Source organism: Bombina bombina, chromosome 5 (assembly GCF_027579735.1).
Source record: "Bombina bombina isolate aBomBom1 chromosome 5, aBomBom1.pri, whole genome shotgun sequence".
Lineage (NCBI taxonomy): Eukaryota > Metazoa > Chordata > Amphibia > Anura > Bombinatoridae > Bombina > Bombina bombina.
In genome coordinates, this window is record NC_069503.1 from 891575205 (window position 1) to 891600693 (window position 25489).

Sequence of the window (25489 nt, forward strand, 5' to 3'; positions counted from 1 at the left end):
CCAACTTAAGACTTAAAATTGTCTACAAATTGAGAGAAAATCAAGACTGTGGCTTCACTACCTAGTACTTGGCATCTTGAAAAGGTCACTCCAAGAGCACAACAGGCAAACTTGAAAGAGGCAAAAAAGAACCCAAGTGTAACAGTAAAAAAACTCCAGAAAGCTCTACAGACTGTGAAAGTCTTTGTTCATGTGTCCACCATCAGAAAAGCACTGAACAGAATGGTGCAAAGGAAACTACTGCTGTCGCGTGGCAGATTAGGCTAGCCACCCCACAGCACCACTGCCGGATTACAGAGAATACAGGCATGATCCCGCTATGTCTCGCATACCATCAAGCGCTCCACCGATAATCCCTGAAGAGGATCCATTAAAAGCAGAACGAAACAAGGTCCAGAGACCCTAGGAGTCTAAACCACCATAAGGGTAGCAAGAAGACCAAGGCCCAAAAACCACCCTAGTGGAGAAGGCCCCGCCCCCTGAAAGGAGACCCAAATCGATGCGGCGGAAGCCACCGACCAAGCCCCGGGAATAGAGTGGCACGCCCAATCTCTACCGATATGCAGACCCGAAGGTCCGGATGAAGATGTATAGTGTAGTTTGTGAAAACAAACAATAAAACAAAACACTCAAGGTCCCGCCGGACCCGCCAGGCGCAACATGCGTCACTAACAACTCAACAAAGTGCACACCAACAACTTCCAAGGAAGTAATAAAAAGCAAGTCCATCCCATAAATTTCCGAAGGAATAATAAAATAAAAAAATATCCTAACCGGATGAAAGAAAATAAGGCAGCCAGAGGACATCCGCCAAAAAAAAAACTCTGGGAAAGGACACGAGCAACCGTCAGGAGATGATCAACATCCCCAATAGTCTAGCTCGAAAGCACCATTCGAGGACACATTCCCCGACTGATAGAGGAGAGGGTCCCCCGATAAGTCAAAAAGACGTCGGAGAAGAACAGAGGCTGATGGCTCAATAGGCCATATCTTATGGTAAATTTTTCTAGTAACAGGCTTCCGTGCCTGAATCAAAGTATCAATAACCGAATCAGAGAACCCTCGCTTAGATAAAATCAAGCGTTCAATCTCCAAGCAGTTAGCTGCAGAGAAACTAGATTCGGGTGATGGAAGGGACCCTGAATGAGAAGGTCCTGCCTCAATGGAAGCTGCCACGGTGGCAGAGATGACATGTCCACCAGATCCGCGTACCAAGTCCTGCGAGGCCACGCAGGAGCGATTAGAATCACTGAAACCCTCTCCTGTTTGATCCGAGCAATTACCCGGGGAAGGAGAGCAAATGGTGGAAACACATAAGCTAGGCTGAACTGCCAAGGCATATATCAGTTCGGCCTGAGGATCCCTTGACCTAGATCTGTATCTTGGGAGCTTGGCATTCTGACGAGACGTCATCAGATCCAGCTCCGGTCTGCCCCACCTGAGAATCAGAGCGGCAAAGACCTCCGGATGAAGTTCCCATTCTCCTGGATGGAAAGACTGTCTGCTCAGAAAGTCCGCTTCACAGTTGTCCACTCCCGGGATGTATATTGCTGACAGATAACAAGAATGAGCCTCCGCCCACCGAATTATCTTCGATACTTCTGTCATCGCTAAGGAACTCTTTGTTCCTCCCTGATGATTGATGTAAGCCACAGTCGTGATGTTGTCCGACTGAAACCGGATGAATTTGGCCGACGCCAACTGAGGCCAAGCCTGAAGCGCATTGAATATCGCTCTTAACCCCAGAATATTGATTGGAAGTAGAGACGCCGATCGAGTCCACACTCCCTGAGCCTTCAGGGAATTCCAGACTGCACCCCAACCTAGTAGTCAGAAAAAGAAAAGTTTTATATGAGATCTGCCTTAAGTGATTTTATAACATCCCCAGTGTCAGCCACAATAAATAAAATCCATATCTGAAAGTAGAAAATAAATGTCCCAGTGCTCTAGGCTAAAACCTGCCTGACTGTCTGGGAAAATTAACCCATGTAAGGCTTTCTACTGTAACAAGCACAGTTAGTTCAGAGTTCTGCTGCAAGCCCCTGAAATAAAACTGCACCTACCTCCATGATGAGTAAGAGCATGATATCACTCACAGTATCCAGAGGTCCACTATCTCCTCCAGAGGTCCGGTGGATAAGAACAAAAGGCCTTAGGCAAAATCACAAAGTCCATCTCCAGGCAACACCAATAGGGGAGGCATAGTGATAGTAAAACTCCACCAGTTCCCCACAATTAGCCTTCAGAAGCTGCCCAGAATAAAAATAGTACACACAAGCACCATTTAAAATAAAAAAAACTCTTGATTGAATAATCTAAACTAACACCTCACTTTACCTCTTCCTATCACTAACACATGCAAAGAGAATGACTGGGGGGGAGGGAAGGGAGGGGCTATATATACAGCTCTGCTGTGGAGCTCTTTGCCACTTCCTGCTGACCAGGAGGCGATATCCCACAAGTAAGGATGAAATCCGTGGACTCGTCATATCTTGTAAAATAAATAATTATTATAGTAACAAGAGTCTTCATCTTGAGTAGATTTATACTCTTATTCTGCTAGTTTGCAGATCATAGAACATATTTAAAAAATAAACAATTACGCAGCAAAGTTCACGTGCTGAACAAAAGACAACTTTCTGTCCGAGTTGTCCATATCAGTTAATGCATTAGAGATTCCGCTGTGCATAATCATTAACGTTAAATTATATAAAAATGATTGAGTAGTATGCCCCTTACAGTCTTATGAAGATGCATTAGGATAGTAAAGTATTTTTCTCAAGAACCAAGATATGTAAACTGGCAAAGACAAATGCAACAGATGTATAGTTTAGTAAAGGGTTAACATACCTTTTTCCTCTTGGGTAATGACGGACATATTCTCCTATGTCATGAGCAGCCACTGCAAGTACCTGTGGGTCATCTGAGACTTCTAGAAGCTTTGTCAGGATTCTAAATGAAAAAAATAGGCTATTACATTGGGTGAAAACAAGCATTTCCATGAAAAAGATGCACCTACAATTTTGGTACATTATATTCATAATATCTTACAGTCATAGATTACTGTACGGAAGCTTTACCCAAACCTTTCTTAAATTACATATACAATTTTATAATGACTTTTTTAGTAACAGTTTTTTCTTATCTGTGAAACTGCCAACTTTGGAAGTGATGGAAGAGTCAAATTATAAATGTTCTATTAACGCTCAGACTACCTGTAGAATATTTAAAGGAATAAATGATCTAACTGACATGTTTATCTAAAAAATAAAAGCACTATTTTAAAACTGATTTTATTAAAGGAATTGTTTAATAATGACAAATATTTATTCAGATTGGTATAAAAGAAAATCAAAACGAATATGGACATCAAACTCAAGAGAACATAATGTATCTACTAAACACCCCCCCGCGGTATCCCCACCCGTCACACCCCACCAGGCTGCTCCAACCAGCTATGCGGAAAGACATTTAATAATGTCAATTCCGCAAAACTCACTGATGATAAGAAGGGGGAGAGAGGTGGGATAGGATAGTATAACAGGAGACCACTTCCACAAAAATTTCTGAATTCTTTTCTCTGCAGCATCGTATAAGTGATACGATTCAAATACTATTTGATCTTGCAATATTTTAAAAACCACAGCTAACCCACCGCTATTCTTAGCTTTCCAATTTTTCAATATACAGTGTCTAACTGCCAATATAATTGTATTTAAACTATTTATGGTATTACAATAGCATCATTTGGAGGGCAGAGAAAGATAATATCTACCGCAGATAAAGCTATTGTTACTTTGTATAATTTATTAAACCAAAAAATAATTTTCAACCAGAGTTGTTTAACTTTAGGACATGTCCAAAACATATGAAGTAAATCCGCCCTACCATGTGCACAACGCGGACAAAGATTTGCCACGGAAGGATAAAACTTAGATATTTTCCATGGTGAAAGATAGAAATTATTAATCAATTTCATATGAGATTCTTTCGAAGATATTGGTACTTTACACTTGGACATGGACTTAAAACTCTGATTAATTGTTTCATGTTCCACTAAGGGAGTTACCAAAGTCCATGTTTTACATAGGTTATCCTTAATAAACTGGCTCTGTTTGTTGAGCATGATATCATACAACAGAGAAATTGACGCGTCTCCTGCAATAAACTTTTGTATACATAGCTTGATATCCGGCCACGCCGTTATAAGGGGGGCACGCCACTTCTGAGCTGCAATAAAGTGTCGAATTTGAAAATAAGCAAATAAGCCAGACCGGGGAATCCCATATTTGCTAAAAATATCTTCTACTGATAATATTTGGTAGTTTTCATCCAGAATTTGTTTTATAAATCGCAAGCCTTTTCCAGCCCATTCTTTAAATATTTTTTTGTATAACCCTGGGAGAAAACTTGGATTACCTAAAATAGGTAGAAATTCAGAACAGGAAAAAACATAATTTATGTAAGAACTTACCTGATAAATTCATTTCTTTCATATTAGCAAGAGTCCATGAGCTAGTGACGTATGGGATATACATTCCTACCAGGAGGGGCAAAGTTTCCCAAACCTCAAATGCCTATAAATACACCCCTCACCACACCCACAAATCAGTTTAACGCATAGCCAAGAAGTGGGGTGATAAGACAAAGTGCGAAAGCATAAAAAATAAGGAATTGGAATAATTGTGCTTTATACAAAAAAATCATAACCACCACAAAAAGGGTGGGCCTCATGGACTCTTGCTAATATGAAAGAAATTAATTTATCAGGTAAGTTCTTACATAAATTATGTTTTCTTTCATGTAATTAGCAAGAGTCCATGAGCTAGTGACGTATGGGATAATGACTACCCAAGATGTGGATCTTCCACGCAAGAGTCACTAGAGAGGGAGGGATAAAATAAAGACAGCCAATTCCGCTGAAAATAATCCACACCCAAAATAAAGTTTAAATCTTATAATGAAAAAAACTGAAATTATAAGCAGAAGAAACAAACTGAAACAGCTGCCTGAAGTACTTTTCTACCAAAAACTGCTTCAGAAGAAGAAAACACATCAAAATGGTAGAATTTAGTAAAAGTATGCAAAGAAGACCAAGTTGCTGCTTTGCAAATCTGATCAACCGAAGCTTCATTCCTAAACGCCCAGGAAGTAGAAACTGACCTAGTAGAATGAGCTGCAATCCTTTGAGGCGAAGTTTTACCCGACTCGACATAAGCATGATGAATTAAAGATTTCAACCAAGATGCCAAAGAAATGGTAGAGGCCTTCTGACCTTTCCTAGAACCGGAAAAGATAACAAATAGACTAGAAGTCTTTCGGAAAGACTTAGTAGCTTCAACATAATATTTCAAAGCTCTAACTACATCCAAAGAATGCAATGATCTCTCCTTAGAATTCTTAGGATTAGGACATAATGAAGGAACCACAATTTCTCTACTAATGTTGTTAGAATTCACAACCTTAGGCAAAAATTTAAAAGAAGTTCGCAACACCGCCTTATCCTGATGAAAAATCAGAAAAAGAGACTCACAAGAAAGAGCAGATAATTCAGAAACTCTTCTAGCAGAAGAGATAGCCAAAAGAAACAAAACTTTCCAAGAAAGTAATTTAATGTCCAGTGAATGCATAGGTTCAAACGGAGGAGCTTGAAGAGCCCCCAGAACCAAATTCAAACTCCAAGAAGGAGAAATTGACTTAATAACAAGTTTTATATGAACCAAAGCTTGTACAAAACAATAAAAATCAGGAAGACTAGCAATCTTTCTGTGAAAAAGAACAGAAAGAGCAAAGATTTGTCCTTTTAAGGAACTTGCAGACAAAACTTATCCAAACCATCCTAAAGAAACTGTAAAATTCTAGGAATTCTAAAAGAATGCCAAGAAAAATGATGAGAAAAACACCAAAAAATGCAAGTCTTCCAGACTCGATGATATATCATCCTAGATACAGTTTTACGAGCCTGCAACATAGTATTAATTACGGAGTCAGAGAAACCTCTATGACTGAGAATCAAGCGTTCAATCTCTATACCTTCAATTTTAAGGATTTGAGATCCTGATGGAAAAAAAGGACATTGCGATAGAAGGTCTGGTCTTAACGGAAGAGTCCACGGTTGGCAAGTAGCCATCCGGACAAGATCCGCATACCGAAACCTGTGAGGCCATGCTGGAGCCACCAGCAGAATAAATGAACGCTCCTTTAGAATTTTGGAAATCACTCTTGAAAGAAGAACTAGAGGCGGAAAGATATAGCAGGATGATATTTCCAAGGAAGTGACAATGCATCCACTGCTTCCGCCTGAGGATCCCTGGATCTGGACAGATACCTGGGAAGCTTCTTGTTTAGATGAGAAGCCATCAGATCTATTTCTGGAAGTCCCCATATTTGAACAATCTGAAGAAATACCTCTGGGTGAAGAGACCATTCGCCCGGATGTAGCATTTGGCGACTGAGATAATCCGCTTCCCAATTGTCTATACCTGGGATATGAACCGCAGAAATTAGACAGGAGCTGGATTTCGCCCATACAAGTATTCGAGATACTTCCTTTATAGCCAGAGGACTGGGAGTCCCTCTTGATGATAGACATATGCCACATTTGTGACATTGTCCGTCTGGAAACAAATGAACGACTCTCTCTTTAGAAGAGGCCACGACTGAAGAGCTCTGAAAATTGCACAGAGTTCCAAAATGTTGATTGGAAATCTCGCTTCCTGAGATTCCCAAACCCCTTGTGCTGTCAGAAACCCCCATACAGCTCCCCAACCTGTCAGACTTGCATCTGTTGAGATCATAGTCCAGGTTGGAAGAACAAAAGAAGCCCCCAGAACTAAACGATGGTGGTCTGTACCACGTCAGAGGGTGTCGGAACAATCGTTTTTAAAGATATTAAATGAAATATCTTTGTATAATCCCTGCACCACTGGTTCAGCATACAGAGCTGAAGAGGTCGCATGTGAAAAATGAGCAAAGGGGAACACGTCCAATGCAGCAGTCATAAGAACCTAGAATTTCCATGCATAAGGCTACTGAAGGGAATGATTGAGACTGAAGGTTTCGATAAGCTGAAACCAATTTCAGACGTCTCTTGTCTGACAGAGACAGAGTCATGGACACTGAATCTATCTGGAAACCTAAAAAAGGTTACTCTTGTCTGAGGAATCAACAAACTTTTTGATCCTCCAACCATGTTCTTGAAGAAACAACACTCATAAAAAGCTGGAAAGGATCTTTCCATTGAAAATGAGCAAAGGGAATTTAATCCAATGCTGTTAAAACTTCTATGCATATATAGCAACTGAAGGAAATAATAGAGACTAAAGGTACCGACAGACGGAACCCAATACAAATTGTCCCTTGTCTGATAGAGACAGAGACAGTGACATAAACCATCTGGAAACCTAAAAAAAGGTGACCCTTGCGTGAGGAATCAAGAGCTTTTGAAAAAAAGATCCTCTAACTATGTCCTGAAGAGCAAAGTGAATCATATGAGATTCCGCATCCTCAGGAAATAATCTGAATGAAAACAGAAAAATATGCATTTATTGTATCTAATGAAAACAAATAATGCTATCAATGACCATAAAAAGGCAGAATAGTTTGAATAAAACTCCAAAACCCAGTTCCTAAAAAAGGAACTGGAAGAAATACCCCAGAAGATTCCAGGTCTGAGCAGCGCTTGAACCCCATGGGTGCCCAGCCATGCTTCAACAGTATCCAAAATATATAGGACAGAAACACACTTAAAGAAAGTGTTAGCCTTACTGGAATAAAATCAAAGAAATTTGGACAAAATAGAACCAAATAAATTTCAAAGAAGTCTTAACCTGCCCCTTACCAGCCAAGCCGGAATACGTCACGTACATCGCAATATTAGGGAGCTGATTTCGAACCCCAATTATAAACATGTTACTTGGGAAAGAACTCAGGAATTCGTTCCTTAATAAGAACAACCAAACTAGTATAAGCTTAAAGTTTTAGTCTTAGAACTCAATCTTGAAGCCCATAGTAACAGTTAAGAATTGAATCCAATTATAAAACAAATAATTGATTATCTTAGAACAAAAGAAATATGGATTTTCTTTTTCTTTTTTTTTTTTAAAAAATCACAAAATTCTTCTAGCTAAAATAGCTAAAGACATAGATTAACCCTCATTTGCGAATATATTCAATAAAATGAAGACACAAATGAAATCATTAGCATGATAGTCCAGTTTAAAGGACCAGTCAAAACAGAGGACTTGCAAAATGCAAAACAACAAGACAAATGCAACAGCACCTAGTCTAGTAAATGTTGTCCCTTTAACAATGCTAAAATAAATCATAATCTGATACTTGATCTTAAAGTAAACAGAAAAAAAAAGAAGCAATTGCAATATCACAGGACCAAGAAAAGTACCTGAAACTAAATAATTTTCCATAAATAAGATACAACTATATAAAGGAAAATAAATACTATTTTGCTATAAAAACAATAGCATAATTAGTAGGAGTAGAGATAGCCCCAAAAAATTGGAGAACCCTCCAAATTGAAATTAACTGCTGGCAAAGAATATAGTTTAAAACCTTTGAAGAAGGAATAAAAGAAAATTCTCAACCTATTCCATTCCCTAGTATGGGGAATTGGAAAAAAAACCCTCTGAAATCACAGAAGAATAAAAAGGCACAAATAGTGTCAGCTAGTCTTAAAGAACTAGTTACCTTAATATCCAAAATAATCAACACCTCTTCAACAAAGAACAAATGTACTTTAATAATAAAAAAATTATAAAAAAGTAGATTTGTGAGGACACCATCCCTGAGGTGTAGTGCCAAATAAGGCCTCTCTATCAATAGCCTTTCATGGTACATTGCAGTTTTCTATCTTCTTGAATTTAATCAAGTCAGCATACGAATTTCAATAAAGAAAATAACCCCAAATATGTTTGCACACTAGAATCCCAGATGGAGGAGCGGTGGAGAGGCTAGGCGACTGATATATCACTAGGAGCAAACTCAACAAGTTTGAGGCAGGGACCTGAGTTGTCTATAGAAATTCACATATAAACACTAGCCTGATTAAGAAATATTTCTAGAGGTATATCCTCTATAGATTTGGATTCATTTCAAAGTAAAACCACAGATTAATAACTTGAAATGGCTCACTCAAATAAGAAAAAACATCAGCAACGGCCGGGAGAAGGCCCCAAACGCACAGTAGCTGATCACTTTTCTAATAGAATGCTTTCAGACAGAGAAGGCTCAGATGACGAATCAAGGGACTCACTCTCCTCATATAAGGGGAACCCAGATCCCGAGTCTCTCTTAAAGGGGAAAACAGCACATTCTGATTCTAAAGTATTGGATTCGATAAATGCCTTGTCATCTAAGATAGACACTCATTACACTTCACTCAGGTCTGAAATCCGGAACTCTGTGGCAGAATTGCGCAGAGACCTAAATATACAAAATGAAAGATCTGAGACCATGGAGAGAAAACAGGAAGATATGGTTGTAGAACAGGCTAATCTGCTTTCATATGCCCAATCTTTGGCTGAAATCATTAGTGACCTAGAATCCAAGATGGCAGACATCGAAGACAGGTCCAGAAGGAATAATATCAGGATAAGAGGAGTTAAGGAAGATATCAGCCCTTCTGAGCTACCTGAATATCTGTTAGCCTTATTTCAAGTCCTTCTGGGCCCTATTAAAGATACAGAGGCTCTGATCGATAGAGCTCATAGAGCTATTAAACCAAGAACAATGGCTTCAGAATTACCAAGAGATGTTATTGTACGTCTTCACTATTTCACCTTCAAGGAAAAACTGATGAGAGCCTCATTCTCTAATAAATCGTTCAATGAAAAATACCCAGGAGTACAACTGTTTCCAGATCTTTCCTCTTTCACTCTAGCGAAAAGGAGATCATTCGCACCTGTTACACTGGGCCTGAGGAAGGCTGTGATTAAGTATAGGTGGGGTTTCCCAGTAAGACTTTTCTTTCAACATGAAAACAAGAGTTATGTGGTCTCTTCCCTTGAACAGGGCTTGAAGCTCTTAACAACCCTGGGCTTGGGGCATCAGGCAGCGACTCTGGACCCTGTTCCAGTTCTCCAGAGGAACTTAAGGCCATCGGCAACAGAATGGCAACCTTTGTCTAAAAGACCAAACAAACAGCTAGATAGAGCTGCAACATCCACCTCGGGAGACATGAGCACCACATAAATTTATGTCTAAAGAAACTTTAGAAGTTCCCAGTATCAGAATTGGACACTCAATTCCTGCTAATATAAGATGTTGCTACAAGAAACTGACGGTCTATAACAACAGGACAGTATAACATTAAGTCTGAGTAGCAGCTATCAGGAGAAATTATGTTTTCTAGTTTCAATCCATTAAAGATAAGATAAGTATGGTAACAGTTTTCAGTTAAATAATGGTTGGTTCCGGAGGACTATTGGGACTCAGAACAAATAATGTACATGTTGCTTATGCTTTAATGTTTCTATTTCACTGATATATAGAAGCTGAGTGAGTAGTAATGTCTATTTTATGTATGCATGCCATTCCCTCTTATCTTTGTCCTTTAGTAATACTGTTATTAATATAAGATATTACTGTTAGATACAGATAGTCTATAACAGCAGGACAGTGTTACATCAAGTCTAAGTAACCACTATTAAGAGATGCTATGTGTTTTAGTTCTAACCCTTTAAAACTAAGATAAGTATAGTAACAGTTTTCTATTTAACAATGGTTGGTTCCAGAGGATTGCTGGGACCCAGAATGAATCCTATAAAGGTTGGTTATGTTTTTATGCTCCTATTTCACTGTTATATGGAAATTGAGAGAATAGTTACTTACAAGGGAAGAAACTATGTTTTTTATATGATTGTATATCATTTTCTTTCCCCTTTATTTTTCAGGAATATTGTTATCTTGTTATTCTCTCTACTGTTCAGTCGCAGAGTTTTTCTCCACACAGACTCTCCCCCCCACTCCATACATATCTTTTCATACACATATTACCCTTCTATTTCTCCACATTAGGCCTAATTCAGATGTGCATTATAGTCACTATTAAAAAACGCATTCTAAACACATTGAATTAATAACAGTTGCTTATGTGCGATACTAAGCTTTATCTTTTACAGATATGATCACAGTGGCACAGGCACAAGATTAATAAGCATCGCAAAAGGCTTCCGCCCCCCTCGCTCCTTCCCTTCCCTCTTTCCCCCCTTTCATCCTCCCTTTCAAGAAATTAATCGTGGTTGCAGTTCAAATCACATTTTAAATTTACTACTTCAATAACAATAGTTAGTAAGTGACATCAAGTTTTATCACAAGTTGAGATAGTTACGGAGACTAAAATACACTATTCTTAAACATAACAAGTGACCTTCACTTCCCTCTTTCCCTTTCACCTCCCTTTTTCCCTATTAAGAAGTTATTCGCAGATATAAAATTACAAAGGTTGAATCAGGTTAGACTATCTGAGTAGAGCTCACCCTTGAATAGGTGGGCAAATAAGCGGTGTTTATCCGCTACTCATATCATATTGTTATAAGGTGTCCCCATGTTCATGTATATGAAGAAGTAGAGGACAGTGTAATTTGTTTTTGGACCACCCGCAAGCAGAGTCTCCCCCCCCCCCCCTTTTTTTTTTTTTCTCTCTTTTCTGGACCTCCTCTCCCTCTTTTTTTACATTCTCCCTCCCCTACTTATCTATTTCCTTATCTATTAAGCATATTTACATCCTACAATGACTGGCCTAAGATTTCTATCCCACAATACACAGGGTTTAAACTCTCCGACCAAAAGAAGCCTCCTCCTCAATCAACTTAGACGAAATAAAACTGACGTAGCATTTATCCAGGAAACACATTGGCTACAACAGAGGGGTGAGAAGTTTAAATTCTGCAATTTTTCACATATCTATAGGGCCTCCCACCACACTAAATCTAGAGGTGTAGCCATTTTGATTAAGGACTCAGTTAGTTTCGAAGAGATATACAGTGAAACAGATCCACAGGCGAGATATATTTTTTAGTATGTAAGCTAAATGGTTCACTCTTTACCCTGGTGAATGTTTACGCCCCCAATGTAAAACAGACACGATTCCTTAAAAGAGTATTAGGGAGGGTGACATCTATTAGGCAGGGTGAATTATGCGTAGGTGGGGATTTCAATCTCACATGGGACACTGACATAGACAAATTAGTACCTCCTACACTTAAAAAGGACAGGTCTGCACAATCTAAGGCAGGTGCATTTCGAGGAGTGATGTTTCATTTCCAGCTATATGACGCCTGGCGTGCATATAATCCATCTGTAAGGGATTATACTTTTTATTCGAATCCTCATGGATCGTTTTCTAGAATAGACACTTTCTTTGTAACTATTAGATAAATTGGTAGATTCTAAGATTCTCCCAATTTCGTGGTCAGATCATAATTCGGTGACCCTTAAGACAGGTCCGATTGTTCCCAGTGAGGGATTCACATGGAAACTGGCAGACTGGTTAATCAAGTCATCGGCAGACATACAGAACGCTAGTGAGGTATTGATAGAATACCTGAAGTTGAATGATGATGGCCGAACAAGTTCTCAAAATATTTGGGCCACCCTCAAAGCGTACATGAGAGGCCACTACATTAAGGTAGCGGAAAAAGCTAAAAGGGAAAGAGGGGGTACATTGGCGGAATTAACATGGAAACTCAGAGACTGTCAGCTTAAAATTTCCGGCACTTATTCTATAGAGATTAATGAGCAAATGCAAATAATTAAAAAACAAATTAGACATTTAGCGCTTTTGAGAGTTCAGAGAACTCTAGATAAGTTTAAACAGCGATTTTATTATTGCAATAATAAACCCACTACATTTTTGGCAAATAAATTGCGCAATAGAGCTGCCCAGAAACGAATTGTGGCTATTAATAGAGGCGACGTCTTGGTGTCTTCCCCAAAGGAAATCGGACTAGCTTTTAGTAAATTTTATAAATCCCTTTACAACATCCAATCGCCACAGAGTGAGCAACTCCAAATAAAGGATGCAATTAGCTCTTTTCTGAATACCCTTGAGCTTCCCACTTTGTCGGAGGATCATATAAAAGCCTTGAGAGGCCACATCACAATCGAAGAGATTAAATTAGCAATTAAACAACTCAAGACAGGAAAAGCACCAGGCCCGGACGGGTATTCGGGAAGCTTTTATAGGACATTTTCCCAACTTATTACCCCTGTTTTGTATAAATTCTTTAATGAGATTATGCTACAAGGAACATTAGCATCAGAGTTTCTGGAAGCAAACATTGTTACGCTGTTAAAGCCTGACAAAGACCCGGTAGAATGTGGAAGTTATAGACCCATATCTTTAATAAACGTGGACACCAAGCTATATTCCAAAATTTTAGCTAATCGCTTGGCTAAGGTGATACCAACTCTGATTCATGGGGATCAGGTAGGGTTTATACCTGGTAGGGAGGGTCCTGATAATACTAGAAGATTGGCCCATATAATGTCAGAAGCTCAGAGAAGAAAGGTTCCCCTCCTTGCCCTGTATCTAGACGCAGAAAAGGCATTTGACAGGGTGAGGTGGGATTACCTATGGGAGGTCTTAGAGAGATTTAGTTTTCCTTCACAATTCACAAAAGCAGTAAGGACTTTGTATTCTTGCCCTACGGCAACAGTCAGGGGGGTGGGGTTTCAATCAGAAACATTCACAGTGTCCAATGGAACAAGACAGGGGTGCCCTGTCTCCCTTATTATTTGCGCTTGCGATAGAGCCACTTGCCCAAGCTATTAGAAGCAATGTTAGAATAGAAGGTATCACATTTAGAGACTCCTCCCATAAAATTGCACTTTTTGCAGATGATGTCCCCCTTTTGATGACCTCGCTACCCGCCCTTCTAGATGTAATTCGGAGATTTGGGGAACTTAGTTTTTATAAATTAAATGTATCTAAAACTGAAGCTTTGCAGATAGGGATCCCAGATATGGTAGTCTTAGATATCAAACGTAGATATAATTTCAAGTGGGCAGAAAATAGCATAAAACACTTAGGAGTACATCTAAGCCCTGATATGACCACTATGATAGACAGACATTTTACAGATAGAATGCAGGAGTTTAAAAAGATATTGGAGTCCTGGGAATACTCAGAAATCTCATGGACAGGCAGGATTGCCTCCGTCAAAATGTCGTTTCTTCCAAAAATCACGTACCTCTTTCGTTGTATTCCTATTCAAATACCAAGATCGATAATTAATAGGTTACAAAGTATGATTTCTGTATATATATGGAGGGGTCAGAAGCCAAGAATATCCAGTGGAAATTTACAAAAAACCATTAGACAAGGGGGTCTTTCGTTACCAAGTATACTAGCATATCACAACGCGGCTAGGCTGTCCCATATCATGGGGTGGAGTACTGCAGACTCCAGTCTCAGATGGCAGGAAGTTGAGAGTGACATGATACCGCTGTATATGAAACTTACAGATTTAATTTGGATTCCCGCACACTGTAGGGATAAACTTGGAATAACTCAGCCAATTATACTTGATGCCCTTAGATTTTGGGATAAAAACAGACACAGAGGACATCTAGCTCCACATCCCTCACCTGTGCACCCTGTCGTTAGTGTAGCATGGTGTTTACAGGAATTACATATGAACATATGGCTGGAACGTAGAGATATGTTAGTAGCTGACATACACGACGGAATTGACACCTTAACATTAGACTCCTTTATGACAAAATATCGTAATCCCGGAAAATACAGTTTTGAGACAATGAGGCTACTTAGTTTCTTGAGGAGTTGGGGTCTACAGGGTAGTGAGTGGAGAGAAAAAACTAAATGGGAAATGTGTTGGACATCACAACAGAAACCTAGGGGTATGATGTCTTTCCTTTACTCATTATTAATTGAAGATCAGACATTAACTAAAACCTCAACTCAAGTGACCTGGGAGAAAGATTTACAAGAGACTTTTGACTTGAGAAACTGGTACAAGGCAATGGTGTTTGCTAGACAATATTTACATTGCTCAACCCTATGGGAAATCCACTATAAAATAGTTTGGAGATGGCATTTAGTACCTGTGCGGTTGCACCAATTCTATCCTTCCTCCTCCCCAGCTTGTTGGAGAAATTGTGGCCAGAGAGGCACCTGGATGCATGTGTGGTGGGAGTGCCCACAGATCAGACCCTTCTGGCGTACCTGTATGAAAGTACTGGGAGACCTACACTATAATATCTCTTTTTCTCCTTCAATTAGTTTGCTACATTTAAATCTCCCTAGAATGCCTTTACCGAGAAGGATCTTTCTAATCTACTTCCTTACAGCCGCTAAACTAATTATTGCAAGAAAATGGAAACAGGTTTCACCTCCTTCCATCCAAAACGTTGTGGATCAGCTTTCACATATGAAACATATGGAACAATACGTATATAGCTTAATGGGGAAGATAGACTTACACTTTAGAATATGGGAGGGATGGTCAGAACTTCATGGAGAATAATTATTAATTAGAAGTTAGAGAACAACAGAGTGTAGAAACTGTAATAACACCCTCACTAATAAAGGAAATCCACCTATGTGACCAGGCCTCCACTCCTATTTCCCCACTCACACTCATACCTATTTTATCCCGCCTTTCATGCCCTTCCCCCCTCTTCCCTTTTATTTATTTATTTTTTTTTTTTTTTCTTTTCTCCTCTCTCTCTCTCTCTGCTAGCGGGAAAGGACAGATCATTTCGTCCTTTGTTACGTCCTTGTACATTATATTTCGAATGGGAATTGCCTGTACTGGCTTCCTTAATTTTGCAAAGACTTAGATAATGAATACACTTTTATTACATACAAAATATCAATCTATAAGAGGTATATGTTTTCATGGTTATTTAATTAGCATAACAATTTATTTTGTCTCAACATAAGAAACTAAATGTAAAAGAGGTGAATATGATTTATGAATCAAATACTCTGTATTTACATAAAGTGTCTTAGACTCCCCCTCTATATGGTACATGAGGGTGAGGTAGTATTTGAGATGTTAGTTTTATTTTGTATAGATAAATGATATGTCATGAATGAATGCATACTATAATTCCACAAAATGTATATTGTATTTGTTAATTGTATGTTCTTGAAACACCTCAATAAAAAAAATCTTGATTAAAAAAAAAGTAGATTTGTTAGTGTCAATATCTGATGAAGAGAATTTCTGAAAGAGAAAAAAACATCATCAGAGAAGGATAAATCAGTATGTTGTTGGTCATTTGAAACTTCAATAATTAAAAAAAGTGAAAAAGACCTAAAAATTGTATTAGAAGGCACGAAGTCAGACAAAGCCTTAATCAGAAAAAATATTTCTTATAAATCTTCTAAACATTTCTTGTACTTAAGAATGGAAATGTATAAAGCAAAAATACTAATGGAATCTGCATGTAAAAGTATATCATAATAACTTATTACAAACCATAGCTAAAGATAAACATTTATAACATTTAAAATAAATGAACTTAGCTTTGGTAGAACTGAAACTCAGTTAAGCATTCTTCCAGAAGTGGCTTCTGACTCAGGGTCAATCTGAGACATCTTGCAATATGTAATAGAAAAAATAACATATAAAGCAAAATTGATCAAATTTCCTTAAATGACAGTTTCAGGAAATGGGAAAAAAATGCCAGTGAACAAGCTTCTAGCAACCAGAAGCAATAAATAATGAGACTTAAATAATGTGGAGACAATAGTGACGCCCAAATTTTTTAGCGCCAAAAAAGACGCCCACATTATTTGGCGCCTAAATGCTTTTGGCGCCAAAAATGACGCCACATCCGGAACGCCGACACTTTTGGCGCAAAAAAACGTCAAAAAATGACGCAACTTCCGGCGACACGTATGATGCCGGAAACAGAAAAAATATTTTTGCGCCAAAAAAGTCTGCGCCAAGAATGACGCAATAAAATGAAGCATTTTCAGCCCCTGCGAGCCTAATAGCCCACAGGGAAAAAGTCAAATTTTAAGGTAAGAAAAAAAAAATTTGATTAATTCATATGCATTATCCCAAATATGAAACTGACTGTCTGAAATAAGGAACGTTGAACATCCTGAGTCAAGGCAAATAAATGTTTGAACACATATATTTAGAACTTTATATAAAAGTGCCCAACCATAGCTTAGAGTGTCACAGAAAATAAGACTTACTTACCCCAGGACACTCATCTACAAGTAGTAGAAAACCAAACCAGTACTGAAACGAGAATCAGTAGAGGTAATGGTATATATAAGAGTATATCGTCGATCTGAAAAGGGAGGTAAGAGATGAATCTCTACGACCGATAACAGAGAACCTATGAAATAGACCCCGTAGAAGGAGATCATTGAATTCAAATAGGCAATACTCTCCTCACATCCCTCTGACATTCACTGCACGCTGAGAGGAAAACCGGGCTCCAACCTGCTGCGGAGCGCATATCAACGTAGAATCTAGCACAAACTTACTTCACCACCTCCATAGGAGGCAAAGTTTGTAAAACTGATTTGTGGGTGTGGTGAGGGGTGTATTTATAGGCATTTGAGGTTTGGGAAACTTTGCCCCTCCTGGTAGGAATGTATATCCCATACGTCACTAGCTCATGGACTCTTGCTAATTACATGAAAGAAATCTAGATCTAAGGCTGTACAGAATTTATGCCAAGCATGTACAACATTTTTAATAGAAATGAGGCAGCTAATATTCTGCGGCAACTTCTGTATTGAAGAGTGTAAAATAGCCTTTAAAGAAAACGGGGCAATTAAAAAAAAGTTTCAATCTCCTCAGATGATACTAAATTGGATCCCTTGAGCCAATCTATCGCTATTTTAACCAGCGCGGCTAGATTATAGAGTTTGAGGTTGGGCAATGCTAATCCTGCTACGTCCACCTTTTGCATTAATTTTCCTAAAGCAATTCGAGGCTTTTTATTATTCCAAATAAATTTGGAAAATAAAGCATTAATTATTTTCAAATCCTTATTTTGGATAAATAAAGGGAGATTCTGCAATGGGTACAGCAAGCGAGGAAAAATAATAGATTTAATTAAATTAACACGCGCTGTCAGAGACAATGGGAATTCTGCCCAAAGATGTAAATCTAAATTGATTTTTCGAAAGAGTGGCTCAAAGTTAGCTTTATACCAAAAGCTGGGTTCTTTATGCAGGACTAACCCTAAATATTTAATTGCGTCAACTTGCTTAAATGGGATATTAGGTACTACTGTCTGAGTATTATTTAAATGCATTAATTCACTCTTTTCTAAATTTATCCTGTACCCTGAGAAAGAACTAAAGATTTTCAAAATTTGAAGGACCGTTGGTATGGAATACTGTATATTAACCAAAAAAACTAGCACATCGTCTGCAAATAATAGCGTTTTAAGAGACTGTGTACCAACTGGGACTCCAGATAGAACTTCACTGAGACGAATTGCAAGGGGTTCCAACGCAATATTAAACAGTAACGGGGACAGGGGACACCCCTGTCTAGTCCCTCTTTGCAATGTTATTTTAGGGGATATCATCCCATTAACCAAGATAAAAGATATAGGGTTATGATATAATCTACTAATAAATTGTACAAATTCCCCTTTAAATCCAAATTGGTCTAATGCTCGAAATAAATACTCCCACACAATTGAGTCAAACGCTTTAACAGCGTCTAAAGAGAGGATAGCAACATCCTGCCATAAAAGTTCCTGCTTATCCTTATCTATGTTCCAAGCATAATCCAAAATATTAACCAATTTACGGATATTTTTGGATGGATTCCTGTCTGCCATAAATCCGGTTTGATCTGGATGAATAATTTTATGCAAACAGGAAGATAATCTAGATGCAATAATAGACATTAATATTTTATAATCTATATTTAAGACTGAAATTGGCCTATATGAAGCAGGATCTTCTGCATTTTTATCCTTTTTTAGGATAAGAGAAATATTTGCTGCGGAGAAATAACTTGAAATAGGACTCTGTGTACAAAAATAAGAATTAAAAAGTTTTTCTAATATCAAGAGTATATCACTATTTAGGCATCTATAAAACTCTGCAGGGAATCCATCCGGCCCTGCTGCTTTATTCAACTTTAGATTATCTATTGCTTTACTAATTTCTTCCATAGAAATCGGGGCATTAAATATAGTTAGATCATCACCGGATATTTTAGGTACCTTTATCATATTCCAAAACATATCTTGCTTCCCGTTATCTATTTCAATTCTGGTATAGAGCTGTTGATAGTAGGTATGAAAAGTTTCAACAATTCCCTTAGTCTCAGTAAGTCTGCCTTTATCTGTCTGAACAGCTAAAATAAGGTTGTTTTTTTTTTCTTGCTTTAGTCAATTTGGCCAGATATTTTGCGGAGCAACCATGCACCGCTCTAAAATAAAGATTAATCTTTGTTTCCTCTTCTACTAGTTTTTGTTTTAGAAAAAGATCTCTTTCTTTTCTATTGTCTCTATATTTTCCCTAATTAGCCACTGTCGGGTTTAAGTAGTATTTTCTATAAGAGTTCTTAACTTGATTTGTGATTTGAATTTCTCGCACTCTATTCTTTTTCTTTCCTATGCTCACATAAGACTGGATCTCCCCCCGTAGAACCGCTTTAAAGGCTTCCCAAAAAATTTCTGGTTTACAAAGGTAATTTAGATTCTCATTATAATACCGCTGCCATAAAGTTTTTAAAAAATTAACAAATTTCGAGTTAGTGTATAAGTGGCGGGGAAAAATAAATCTCGGTACTTTACACTTTTCTTTATTACCTGAGGGAAATGTTAATGAGACAATGGCATGGTCTGAGACACAGAAATCTCCCATTTCACTCTCTAGATCCTGCAAAGCTAGTGTTTCCGAAATTAAAAAGAAATCTATTCTAGAGAAGGTACAATGTGTTTTTGATTCACATGAAAACGCAACTACATCAGGATTTTTAAACCGCCATACATCCACTAATTTCAACTTTGAGCAAAATTGTCTTAAAAATTTAGCATTTTTATTATGGCGCATTTTATTTTTTTTTAAAAATCTATCTAACTCTGGACAAAGAGTTGCGTTGAAATCCCCTCCTAGTATCAAATTCTCAGAAACCAGCGGAAATAACTTCAGTTTTATTCCTTCCCAGAAAGCAATCGAAAACTCATTTGGAGCATATATATTACATATAACCAATTTTATATTTTTCAGTTGTATCTGAAGAAGAATAAATCTGGCTGCCGGGTCTATTTCTACCTTAAAGGGACAGTTCACCCAAAAACTTTCTCCCCTTTAAATTATTCCCAATTATCCTTTTTACCTGCTAGAGTGTATTAAATTGGTTGGAAGTAGCTCCTTTACTCATATTTCAGCATTTAAAATAGCTGATTTAGCTTGTGGTTTCCCAACCTATATTGAAAGTTTTGATACTGGTGTATATGCTATTGACAAGCCTAAGTAAACACAGTCAGCAGAAGAGATTACACCCTCAGTGGGGGGCATGATAGTTAAGTAATAAAATGATAATATTCCATTGTTCTCTCTATGTACTGAGCTTTGGTGTTCCAGACAAATATAAGATAAGGAAGCAAGTCTGTATACATAAAAGTGATAACATAATGAGATCTGATATTACCTGAAGCTCAACCCATTGTAATAGGCTGTGGTTTCAAAGCACAAAACCAGCTACTTCAGATACACAAATAAACCCGAAAATGCAATTTCTCAAATATTTTATACCCTGCAGTTGGTATAACAAGTCATTTAAAATACATTTATGGAAAAACAATTTTACAGTGTACTGTCCCTTTAATTAATTTATAATCTAATTCTTTATGAAAGAGAATAGCGACCCCACACTTTCTATATAACCCAGATGTGGAGACAACTTCCCCCACCCATTTTATTTTTAATTTTGCTGCTTCTTGCTCATTAAGATGTGTCTCCTGCAGGAAAACCACATCAGGTTTATAACTAGCTAATGTTTTGATAACTAATTTCCGCTTAATGGGGGAAGTTATCCCCCCCACGTTCCAAGAAAGAATTTTAAGTCCTTCACTCATCTAGTAAACACTCACATAGCATCAACCCCCTCTGAGGAAGCGTATGGGAAACGCGGCGTCAGGGGTTCCCTAACATTTTTTAAATTGCTCTCCTATGTTGTTAAAACAATAGTAATCTCTAATTAATGTGATAGAAAAAACTAGCAGATATAGCTTAAACTTTAGATCGCTTACTGAGCTCATAAGTTAAAGGGCATAACAAGCAAGATAGCACCAGGAAAACCACCTATAGTAACGGCTACTTTATAACTATTGCGGTAATTTAATTTAAGGGTAATCCAAAGGTAATAGCAGCACAATAGTGACGGTAATTATAAGGTAAACTGGATATCGGTAATATAAATGGTAACATTTTATATCCAGTACAGCAGTAACTTAGAGGTTAATAGCCTAGCGGTATTACTAAGGTAATATTATATTTGGGTATAACAGTTATGTCAAGGTAAATTTCGCTATAGAGCTATAACAAACTACAAATCACCAGGTGGTATTTCAAAGGTTGCTTACTAGTTCTATATCGTCTGGCTAATAAATAATCAGCAGGTTTCAACAGCAGACAAAAGAAATACGCTGTGACTATAGGTTACACAGTTACCATTTAAACTGTTATATGGCATTGACATTAGAAGTCACACACTAAGATGCAATTAAATGTTATAACAAGCTAACAGTTATCACGATGTTATAGATAACTGAAACCTACTTTATTATATTGTATTCATTATACCAGATAATTTGAAGCAGCCATATACATCTTGTCAATCCAATCAATGTAAAGCCCAGTAACACCCCACTAAAGCTGCCAATTTCAATCTTTTTTGATAAAAATTTTTTTGAAGTTGTTAATCCTATAACACTGAGAACGCTCCTATTAATAAATTTTGCCAAATTAACTCAGAGACAATAACAGGGAGACTCTGCATGTTAACAACATTTTGGAATACACGAATGTTATTCCCCCACAGTTAGAAATTGACAGTTATTCAGTTAGCTATCTTTTGCCAAACATGAGACAACAAAAAGTTAGTAAGTGAGACCTGGAGTATTGGGAAGCACACATGATTTAAAATATAAAGATTTACTTTGGTGAGCCATTATCTTGGCTACAGACATAACACAATTTATTAGGTGTTTTACTTTACTCAGGATCCCAGCTCACATATTATCTACATATTAGAGTTTAAGCATACACCTAGGAGATGTGTTTTTAAGTACCAACGCAGGCAGCAAACATAAGTGATATATTGCTGTCATCATTGTTTTAATATAAGAAATAAAAGTTAAATTTTAAATAGCAAATAAGTATCCATTTACTAAAAGAATACACAAGACGTCTCACAGTACATAGAAGCATAATCTTTTTGAACTCAACCCACAAATTGTGGGTACTGAGTCAATTTATTACTATATTCAGTCTCATGCTTACGTACTGCTCCCAAAGTTAGACCCAATTACTTGAGCATTTCTCTAATACAAGGTCTCCAGGGAGATTACCTAAATCAAGTATTCTATCATACAAATCACAATAAAAATAATATTTTACTTTTTGTTCTCTTTTCTTCTCACTCACATAGCATTGCCCAGATCTTATACTTAAAGGGGACATACATGTAATATTTGGAATATATAGAAGCTCATTTTAAATTCATTGAAAAGGGACATTAAACTGCTGGGTACAACTACAGTAAGATTAATACTACTCACCAAGCTGGTGTTTTTCCTCCTGAAAATGCAGCTCTCTTTAAAGCATTTCTCTTATTTAACCCCTTACAAAAGTTAGTTGGCAAATCTCTGCATCTTAACACTGGGAGCAGCCATCTTGTAACGTGTAGAGTGTTGCGTCCTGTGACAGAAGCCGTGAGCTTTTAGAGACCAGTGGTATTCATGGCTTTTTGACAGCTTTACCTTGCACTTTAGATTATCTCAAACCTTAAAAGGCAGGTGGATTACATATTTCCAGTTTTCTTTTTAAACACAGTTTAAAAGATATATATATATATATATATATATATATATATATATATATATATACTGTATATATAAAAAAGAAACCTCTGGAAATACTGAAATGCAGCCACTGCAAAAATGTACATCCCCTGCTCTGTATTGTGCACTCTAAAATGAAGTGCACAGTAATGCTTGTCAATAAGACAATATCACAGAATGCACAATGCTTCTGTCACAGTGGCACATTAATACTTAAACTCCAAGATGGCGGCACTTGTAAACAGTTAAAATTAGAGAACGGCTTTAAGAGGGGTGCAAGCAGAAGAGTAAAAACAATAAAGTAAAGTAGCTGTGCCCTTTTTTTTATGCATGCGGGTGTCTTTCACATTAACTTTATTAAAAGGTCCAGGGTCACAATCCAGTTGTCTAGTGCTCGTCATTTGCCTCCCCCCAGTACCCCACATATTCCCACTTAAAACAGAGTTTCATGTATCCAGTCCTTGGGTGGATAGAATAAATAGAACTCTTCCTGCTCTATAACTGTGGGTTTATTTATATTGATTACATTTTTCTTCTGATTAGTAACATTTATAAAATGCATTCACGGCCCTGAAACATTTGATCACTTCGGGTATACATCAGCAAAGAGTAGGGTATAACAAATTATGGTTTAACAAACTAGTTAGGAAACCCTTGAGAGAGAGAGAAAACACCGATAGTGTGAAGTTTTTTTTGCTTACTTAAGGAGTTCATAGTTTTTCTCATTTAATCGTGCAGCATTTTCTCTCCAGAATTTCTCAGATTTATGCACTGGGCTCCATTCCAGTCTTCCTGATTTCAGTTCAGAGCTGTACTCATCAAATGAGCTGCAAGTGTGAAAAAGAAAAAAAGAAAACATCAATATTTTTGTTCACAGTTTTGTAGCAGAGGATAAACATTAGTATGAATATAAGTGTGTTTGCAGTATGATTAGATGTGTGTGACAGAGGAATAAACAAAATATTTTTTTTGGCCTGAGAAGAGTGTCCCTATTCAATGAAAAGCAGTGGGAGATTTATTTATAAGACTGTGAGCAATCTGTCCTTAAAGGGATATATTGATTAAAAATAATGCTATCAAGTATTTAAGAGTGTGTATAATATATCAGAATGTGTATTATGAACAACTAAATTCAGGGATTCTAGTGCTCAATTGATTTTAGAGACAACACTGATGGGGAAAAAAAAAAGTTGTGTTAATTTAGCACAATTAAAAAAAAAAAAGAACAAAGCTATACATTCTCTTTTAGACAGAACAGAGAAAATGCAGCTGATAATTATTCCCCATCCTTTGCAAAGTGAAAGGATACCTGCAAAACCGTCCAGCTATGCTCAACTTTTAAAGAGCCACAAATAACCCACTTACAAAGAAATGGGAATCCAATAACATCCAAAAGTAATTTTATGGTAGATTTACAAAACGTTTTTGCATAGTACATATAGCAGTGAACATGTAATGCCACTATGCAACTTACTCATTGAAAAAAAATGCAGATAAAAAGATAGCCATCTTTAAAAAGGTTACGGCAAAACGTGTCAGATAGCACGGGGTGGTCAGAGGATGAACAATTCTTCCAGGTATGTTCTTTTATTTTGCATTTTACAATAAATGCTATGCTTCAACTGGACAAATCCTAACCAGGGCTCGACAAGAATTCTGAACATCTGGAACTTTCACAATATTTTTCTGAAAAACACTGGCAGAGTAGAAATTTGAACCTTTAAGGAACTGGTCGACAAACCCTGATCTAGACCTTCCTGCAAAAACTGCAGGATCCTAGGAATTCAAAAAGAATGCCAACTAAAGCAATTCTTTTCACTCCAAACTTTGTGATATATCCTTCAGGTCACTGGTTTCCTGGCCTGAACTAAGGTTTCAACAACCTTATCTGAAAATCTCTTTTCTTTAAGATTAGGTGTCCAATCTCCAAGAATTCAAGTTGAGACTTGTGATCTTGATGGGAAAGGCACCTTGAGTGAGGAGGTTGTGTTGCAATGAAAAGTCCATGGAGGATAACTGGACATCCTGATCAGGTCCACAAACCAAGTTCCTCGTGGCTAGGCTGGAGCAAACAAAATTACTGTTGATTTTTCCTGTTTGATTCGAGATAGCACCCTGGGAAGAAGAACTGTAGGTGGAAAAATGTAAGCAAGCTGAAAAAAAACCAAGGAGCTGTTAGAGCATCCACTGCAAATGCTCGTGAATTGGTGACTTAAATAGTCTGCTTCATAAATTCTGACTCCTGGAATGTAAAATAGCGGATATTGCACAGAGATTTTTGTACTGTGCAAGAAAGAATATGAGCTACTTCCTTTATTGCTAGATTGCTGCCAGGGTCCCCTTGGTGATTTATATACGCTACCACTGTGACATTGTCCGATTAAAAATGAAGAAAAGTCTCTGATTTTAGAAGAGGCCAGCTTTAGCCTGGAAGATAGCTTGGAGT

The 25489-nt window shown here is 37.5% G+C and overlaps 1 protein-coding gene across 2 annotated transcripts in view; it reads right to left on the reverse strand.

Annotated features, from left to right (window-relative positions):
• Window positions 1-25489, reverse strand: part of ATP6V1H (ATPase H+ transporting V1 subunit H) — a 364453-nt gene that overhangs the window by 140120 nt on the left and 198844 nt on the right. For both annotated transcript variants that reach the window (XM_053715039.1, XM_053715040.1), the window contains exons 11-12: window positions 23745-23870; window positions 2851-2952 (exon numbers count right to left, since the gene is read on the reverse strand). In XM_053715039.1, coding sequence (XP_053571014.1) covers window positions 2851-2952; window positions 23745-23870 — 228 coding nt within the window. The remainder of the gene's footprint in view (window positions 1-2850; window positions 2953-23744; window positions 23871-25489) is intronic.